Genomic DNA, 8,025 nt, shown 5'->3' on the forward strand with positions numbered 1-8,025 from the left:
CCTGCCTGGAGTAAACCCCACCTCTGTGAGCATTGAGAGCAGGGCACACAGGGCTCCCATGGGGGTTTGTGTCACTCTAGGCTATAGAAAGTACAGGAATTCCTGCTGCAGTTGACAGCCCCAAGGCCAGGGCACAGGGCACTCCTCAGCCTTGCTGCTCGGAGTATGTTCTAGAACACTGAACTGGAAAGAGGAATAGAAGGACGGGAGGCCCGCACTGACAGGAGAACAGCATTGTCAGACTCACAGGCTCCACCCCCAGCCCACGTGAATCTGGGAGGTGCCCTCCTCTGGGAGGAGAATCAACTCTGCTAAGAAGAGCAGGGCAGATACCTGGGCAGCCAGGCTTAGCAGTAGTGTTGGAGAAGAAGCTAGCAGGCAGGCAGCAGAGACATGGAGCTGGCCTCAGCACATCTCCACAAAGGGCAGGTTCCCTGGGTTGGACTACTGCTCACAGGTAAGGAGATATTCCTTCCCAGTAGAGAGCAGGGGAGCTCAGAGACTGGCTGGGGTCTTCTGGGAGAGGAAAGGAACCTGAGAAGGGACATCTGGCTTCTGCTTGAAGCCTGAGGGCAACAGGAAGCTCGGAGTATTTGTGAATGTGAATTGGCAAATGGTGAGGAGAAACTCAGTTCTTCCCTATTGTTAAGTTTATCGCGCTGGCTAGGATATCCTGAAGACTGAAGTCCACAACTCTGTCAGGGTGACTCTCCACGTATAAACCAAACTGGGGCAAATAAACAGCATCCATACTACACTGAGAAATTTGCAAATACACTAGGCTCTGGGACACTGATTTGTACACGGGTATGTGAGCGTGTTCCGGGTAGCAGGGACTAAGCCAAAATCCACCTAGCCTCACAAAACCTCACAAAGCCCTACTTCTACTGGGCAGAAAGACAGACCAGCAAGGATATCTAGGTGGGGTCAGGTTGGCAAGCACTTCAGAAAATACAAAGCAGAGAAAGACCAGAAAATAAAGGCACAGGGTCTTTATAGAAAGTCAGAAAATATAGCCCTACATCCAGCAAAGACTCTGAGTGTGAGCTGGGGTCTGAGGGCAGTGAGCGGTGAGCTGTGTGAATGCCTGAGAAGAGCGTTTCCTACAGTGGAAAGATGCAGCGTTGCTGAGGAATGGAGGTGATGAGGCTGGCTGCCACTCAATAGGACACGCACTCACAGCAAGGCTGAGAGGTTTTGCAAAGGTCCTAACATTGATAGGTCTTTCTCTCTTCCCTCTTAGCCTCACTTTTAACTTACTGGAGCCCTGCCACTACTGCCCAAGTCACCGTTGAGGCTGTGCCGCCCAACGTTACTGCAGACAACAATGTTCTTCTACTTGTTCACAATCTGCCGCAGACGCTCCGAGTCTTTTACTGGTACAAGGGAAACAGTGGGGCTGGACACAATGAAATTGGACGATTTGTAACATCCATTAATAGGAGTAAAATGGGGCTTGCACACAGCGGCAGAGAGACAATATATAGCAATGGATCCCTGTTCTTCCAAAGTGTCACCAAGAATGATGAGGGAGTCTACACATTATATATGCTAGATCAAAACTTTGAAATTACTCCGATTTCTGTGCGATTTCATGTACACCGTAAGTAATTCTCTGTAACCTCGGGGTCATGGGTAGAGCTAATCCTGCTTCCCACACAGCACTGACAAGCCTTGATGACTCAACTATGTCCCCTACATTGTGGTGGGAACATTTAGTTCGGGGCACACAGAGGGGAGAAATACAGCAATAAACCGAGATGCCTCACTTGGACTCACTCCTTCAGAAAAGAGATTGTGAGGTAACTCAGTGTGAGGATGTCAGACTCTGCACAGTAACTTAGGCTGCTTATCCTGAGCATGGCCTCGAGAAAGACCCTTCAGGGCTCAAGCAGGGCCTGCCTGAGGAAACCATGAGAATCTCACGGAGAGGTGAGCACCAGGAAACTGCTCCAGACCCAGCCTGGACTCCAGGAACCCTGGGAAGTTGTTAGCCTGGGTTGAGATTTGCCCTCTTGTTAGAGCTGACAGGGACAACGGTTGATTGTAGGCTGGTAGGCTGTTGACAGTCAGCCTAGACTAGAGCCATGTCTGAGGTAGGTCACCTGGGTATCTCCTCCTGAGACCCAGTGTGCGCTGTGTACATGGAGAGGTATGAAAGACAACTAGCCAACTGTTGTGATGTTCCTGTGAGACTTTCCAGGAAGGACAAGAGCCCTAAAATGATAGGAGAAAACCGTGTACAAATGGCAGCTCCTTGCTCTCCAGGGTGTCAGGCCCAGGGATTATTTCCTGCAGCAAATAGTAACAGACTCTGGTCTATGGAAGGTCAGATCATTGCTCCTTTTAAGGTTAACTTGCAGGCATGGCAATGATCATTTACCAACGTGCACTGTTATAGGAAAACTGGGGGTAGGAAATAGCTATTGAGTCATGGCTCCATATGCCTCGGAGTGTCTGTGGCACTAGCTTGTCTGTCCTCAGCCACACCCTGGGGACCTTATTAGCTATCCATGCATTGGAGAGGAGCAGTGGGTTCAGAGATGTTGGTTTCAGGCATGCACAGCCTGAGTGGAAGCCTGGTCCAGGAAATGAAAGTGTTGAGCAGAAGTCAGCTTTCCTCAACAGAAGCCAGGCCTGACCAGCCCACACTCTCTTCACTAGACTTGGAATCACAGGGTCCCAGGTATGCTGGTGTCCTTCCTAGCAGAGGATGAAGGAGAAGGCTTTGTTTTCTCCCACAAGAGCCTGCAACCAGCATGAGGAAGAGTGTATAATTAGCTCTTACTGTGATGGAGGAAGAGGGAAGGAATGAGCTGGAAGCCCCTTACTTACTGAGCCAGAGTCTCCTGACAGGGTCAGTGAGAATTAAATTAGGTATTGTAGGAGGGGGTCACAGCAAGACTGAGACTGTGTCAATATTATTGCAAGAAATCAGACATTTTTATACTCTTGTCAGAAAGAGAATATAATGGTGGTTACCAGGAAGAACACAATTGTAGTTGCCATGATAAAATGACAGTATTCGAGCTGGACAGGGTCCCCAAAGAATAATGTCCGAGACTAATTGTTCTGCCAAACTCTATTTGCTCTGCTGACTTCTAGAGAATGCAGAGATACAAAGATAGCTTAAATCTCCCCTGCCTGAGGGGGGCATCTAACTGAAAGGCATGAGGTGCCCCAGGAGCCATGGGCTCGAACCTGAAAACCTAGGTTAGGAACCTCTTAGGGCTGCTACACCAGGCTGAATGCAAGAGTCCCTGACACCCCCTTTTTGATTTTTTTTTTTTTTTTTAAGATTTATTTATTTACTATATGTAAGTACACTGTAGTTGTCTTCAGATACACCAGAAGAGGGCACCAGATCTCATTACGGGTGGTTGTGAGCCACCATGTGGTTGCTGGGATTTGAACTTCAGACCTTCGGAAGAGCAGTCGGGTGCCCTTACCCACTGAGCCATCTCACCAGCCCCCCCTTTTTGATTTTTAATTTCAGAGTATGCAAGTCAATCTTTAAAGTAGATATGAAGAACCGAATTAATATTAAGGCTATAATGCTTCCCAATGTGACAACAACAACAACAAATTCCCAGAGACATTCTTATGGACCGAAGTTTAATTATAGACAGAAAAAGAATGAGCAAACATCTTTGCTAGGTTTTATATGCCCTGAGGAGAACCACAAACGTATCTTTAGGTCCAGAGAATTTCTGAATCTGATTTGATGTAACATCTCTCCAGTGGACCATGGCTTTAGAGGAGGAGGTCAGAGAAGATAAGACTCTGAGTGTGAGCTGGGATCTGAGGGCAGTGAGCAGTGAGCTGTGTGAATGCCCGAGAAGAGCATTTCGTACAGTGGAAAGCTGTAGCATTGCTGAGGAGTGGAGGTGGTACTGCTGGCTGCCACCCAATAGGACACAGGCACAGCAAGGCTGAGAGGTTTTGCAAAGGTCCTAAGATTGATAGATCTTTCTCTCTTCCTCTTAGCCTCACTTTTACCCTCCTTGAGCCCTCCCACCACTGGCCAAGTCACCGTTGAGGCTGTGCGGCCCAACGTTGCCGAAGGGGAAAACGTTCTTCTACTTGTTCACAATCTGCCACGGACGCTCCGAGCAATTTACTGGTACAGGGGAACCACTGCGGGTGAAAGAAATGAAATTGCACGATTTATAACAGCCTCCAATAAGATTATATTGGGGCCTGCACACAGCGACAGAGAGATCATATACAACAATGGATCCCTGTTCTTCCAAGGTGTCACCAAGAATGATGAGGGAGCCTACGCACTAGATATGCTATTTCAAAACTTCGATCATACCCTAATGCCTGTGCAATTTAATGTTCACGGTAAGTAATTCTCTTTAACCTCTGCGTCGTGGGTAGAGCTAATCCTACTTTACAAATTTACAATTTTTAGGTACATAATTTAGAAGGTAATATTCTATGAGGAGTAGCCATACTACCCTTCTCCCTTTCCTTTGTTTTAAAATAATGTTGAAATTGTCCATTGGCTCTGTCAACAAATGATTTGCCCTGAGTTTTCTATGGTATGCCTCTGATATGGGTTATATCAAACTTTTGGCAAAATTCTGTAAAATACTTAGAATTGTACACAATGGCATTGCCCATTTTTAATATTTTACAGATGCCTAAAAGAGCAAATCCTTAGAATAAAAACGAGTTGGCATCCTTAACTGCTTCTCCAGATAGGGGGACAGTAGCAATAAGCAAAGAGGAAGTGTATCCAGAATGACACGAACATATTTTAATTTCCTAAATCTGGGGACATAAGTAGTGTCCATGTGACAGATATGACTTGGCAAAAATCCTCCAGGAGTCATGGCATAAGAGAGTAGAGGTTGGTATTATCTCTTACACATGAAGGGCATCCATTAACTATCAGGAGAGCCTGCTATTTAGTTAGTGAAGCTTGGTTTTAATGATGAAGTGTTTTGGTGAAAGTGTGCATGGGATTCTTGTATTTTCTTTAGGTTGTTAATTTCTAGGAGAAGAGTTAGTATTAAAAGGGAATCTGTCTTTGCATTTCCCTCAGACAAAAGTCCTGTGTAGCTGTCCTGCGGCCATGGACAAGCTGGATTTCCCTGAAAAGGGGGCTGGAAATGAAAAAGAGATGGGGAGGGGGGACAAGAGAAGAATCAAGCCAAGACAAGGTTCTGATCAAGGCTCCAAATTTAATATTCAGCACTGTGTTTATATAGGGGGAACCCACAGACCAATCCTTTTTTTTTTTTTTCCAGCTGAATTATGTTGCAAAGCAAGGTCAGAGGGCAGTCTCATCTTCTAAGTTCCTGTAGGAAGTTGCACTTGCAACCCAGGGGGATAACTCCACTTAGGCTGTCAAGGTCCAACAAGGCAAACGCTCAAGGTCTATTCAACCTGCTCAAGGCTGGGAAGGGCACAGTCCTGGCAGATTAGAATGTGACCTGATATAGCCAAAATAAACTGGATTTTTGGCGTCTGCTTTTTCGGTTGAATTAAGTGTAATGAAATGAAGAGAGGTGATGGAAAAAGCAAGCTGCAATGTTTCTAGGCGCTGCCTGGCCAGCACTGTGCACTGTAAATCAGAATTTGGGTTCAGAGGTTGAGGCTTCCATTGTGAGGTGATGTAAGTGACGAGACATCTGCTGTGCAGAAGCACCTGGGTGGGGAGAAATCCGTGAAGCACTGCTAGGAACCTACACATGTAGTGGCATCTACAAATACTGTTTGTTTAGAGGGCAATGCCTGCAGCCTGGTTCCTTTAGGAAAGAGAATAGAGCATGTTTTGATGCAAAATCAGTAAGTTTACTCGAAGGGATATGGTTATCAGTTTGAAATGGATCTGCAACAAAAGCCAGTGCTAAGCCATGCAAAGTATTCATCAAAAATCCCAACAGTTTTTCATCAAAACGAATACAACATTTTTGTTGGCGCTTGCCTGGATACTTGCTTTGTGTGAGACCTGACTAAAATGATGAATTCAGCAACTATGAGCCGATACGGAGTGATCACCTTTTTGGGGGGTAATAGAGAGATGTATCTGTTCTATTGGACCCTCATCCCAGAGCAATCCTGTGGGGATTTGGGAGACAGGATACCCAGCAATGTAGCGACAGCAAATGGATCTGAGATGCACTGAAGCTGAGGGTTTTCCGCCTACCGTAATACCATACAAGCAGGCTGAGTCCATTCTCTGGGAGAAGGGTCACAATTCCCCTTAAGAACTTCAGATTCAGGTTGCAAGAGTGGTGTGGGAATTTTAAAGATAGATATAATCCAATTTATGGCTCCTAGCAGGTTTTGAAGATCATCTGGTCTTTAAGGTGTCCTCCCTAACTTCCAACTTTGAGGAATGATTCCTGAAGGCTTTATAAATTCTCCAAAATATGAGACTGGAGGAGTAGGTTAAGATTTTACAGGAGCTATAATCAATCCATAAGGAGCTAATCCAATTTATACCTCAGCAAATAAATCTCCTGGCATTCTATTCTTCTCAGCAGGCACGAGATATTATCCATATAATGTAATTACAATATTAGCAATATTATTTTTATTATACTGCTAATAATTTTTATATTATATCTATTATGTTGCTAATAATGCCATTTTATTTTATTAGCATGTAATAAATACAGGAGGAAACGGCCCTTTAGCTCTCCCAAAAGCAGTAGCAACAAGTTTTTGGTACAAATTTGAGCTATGAGGCAAAGCTTTCCAATGATGATTTGCATTGGTTTGGCTGAGTTAACAGAGGCATCCACAAGCTGTCCCCTGCTGACATTTCAAAAGCTGTGGGCACATGATTTTCTTGATTTCTAGTAGCTTGGTCCTGACAACTTTTTGAATACTCAGTCTTTTACACTAAATATTCACCCCTGTAAGACAAGCTTTGCTAAGATCCTCCAGTCAGAGGGAACAAAATAGCCAGAAGCAGAATGAAGGAGACTGTGTAAAAGAGGGCAGTTGGCCCACCCTGAGCACAAGCCTGCTTCAGATGCTTAAGAGTCTCAAGTGAACTGGTATATAGTTTTTAGCTCATTGCTGTAGTTTCAGGATGCAGCATTCACTCACCAGGAAAAGAAAAAAAAACAAAAACAAAAACAAAAACAAAACAACCCTTCCATGTCTTTTCCCGTGCCCGGGCTCAATACAGGGTCTGGGAGACCAGTATGGTGACTGAAAAGGAACTAATTATTTTATGGAGGGTGAGAAACCTCCCCAACAATGTTTTCTGACTGAGAGCAATCAGACAAGAGAGGACATGAAGCAGCAGGAAACAGTCTCTGCAGCATCAGGACCTGTTCTGATGGACAGGGGATGGGAGCAGAGGGAATTGGAGCTAGAGGTGCAGGGGAGGGGGAGGAGGGGGAGGGGGAGGAGGAGGGGGAAGGGGGAGGAGGAGAGGGGGGAGGAGGAGGAGGAAGAGGAGATACCGAGCCTCCTCACAGAGAGACACATGCTGTATCTTCAGGTTTAATCCTCCTTCTGTTCGCAGGGTTAGCTCTGCTCTTTCCAGATCATTTTCATTTTTGATTATAACTGTGTCCCTTTTCTCTCTTTGTTCTTATTTCTTTCCACAGCTAAAAAGCAGTAGGAATTTTTTTTCCAGCCCCCTTGCATTTAATTCTTCTTTCATTGCTCTTTCTAACTGGAACCGAACTCTGGGAAAGAGGGCTGATGCTCACTAGTGAACCCCAGGGATTTCATCAGCTGACGGTGCCTTGCTTCACCTCCTTCCACCAGCAATAAAGTCCGCATAACTTCTGCAAACAAAGGTTGGCTCCTTCGACTCTATCTGTTCCATTTCCACCGAAGACCACTTAGTCTTCTTATTATACTTGTGTGCACACCACCGCCAGGAGTTCCTCTCATGTTTTTTTTTTTAATGATTTTTCATAGATACCCATATTTCAGATTCTTGTTCAGGGCTCCACCTATAAGTGCAGGTGTTCCCTTCCACAGCCAGGTTTGCCTGATTGTGCTCAGAGCGGATGTACTCAACAGGCCTGGCTCAGATGGGTCACA

At 45.5% G+C, this 8,025-nt stretch overlaps 1 protein-coding gene across 3 annotated transcripts; it reads left to right on the forward strand.

Moving 5' to 3' along the window:
- The first annotated feature begins 284 nt into the window (after window positions 1–284).
- Window positions 285–7,774, forward strand: Ceacam10 (carcinoembryonic antigen-related cell adhesion molecule 10). Of its 3 annotated transcripts, none has more exons than XM_030242605.1 (4): window positions 287–457; window positions 1,244–1,379; window positions 3,988–4,347; window positions 7,581–7,774. In XM_030242605.1, exons 2-4 carry the CDS (start codon window positions 1,328–1,330, stop codon window positions 7,592–7,594), a joined length of 426 nt encoding a protein of 141 aa, XP_030098465.1. In that variant the 5' UTR covers window positions 287–457; window positions 1,244–1,327; the 3' UTR covers window positions 7,595–7,774. The 3 variants fall into 3 exon arrangements, with proteins under 3 accessions (NP_001361714.1, XP_030098465.1, NP_031701.3); NM_007675.4 differs by having other exon boundaries at window positions 322–457; window positions 1,244–1,603; NM_001374785.1 differs by lacking the exon at window positions 1,244–1,379 and having other exon boundaries at window positions 285–457.
- Window positions 7,775–8,025: the final 251 nt, after the last annotated feature.

This window comes from Mus musculus, chromosome 7 (assembly GCF_000001635.26).
Source record: "Mus musculus strain C57BL/6J chromosome 7, GRCm38.p6 C57BL/6J".
NCBI lineage: Eukaryota > Metazoa > Chordata > Mammalia > Rodentia > Muridae > Mus > Mus musculus.

Coding starts and splice junctions, on each gene's coding strand:
- Ceacam10 (NM_007675.4), top strand. CDS start 394: ATGGAGCTGGCCTCAGCACATCTCCACAAAGGGCAGGTTCCCTGGGTT. Junction 458..1,243: donor GGTTGGACTACTGCTCACAG/GTAAGGAGATAT, acceptor CTTCCCTCTTAG/CCTCACTTTTAACTTACTGG. Junction 1,604..3,987: donor TGTGCGATTTCATGTACACC/GTAAGTAATTCT, acceptor TCTTCCTCTTAG/CCTCACTTTTACCCTCCTTG.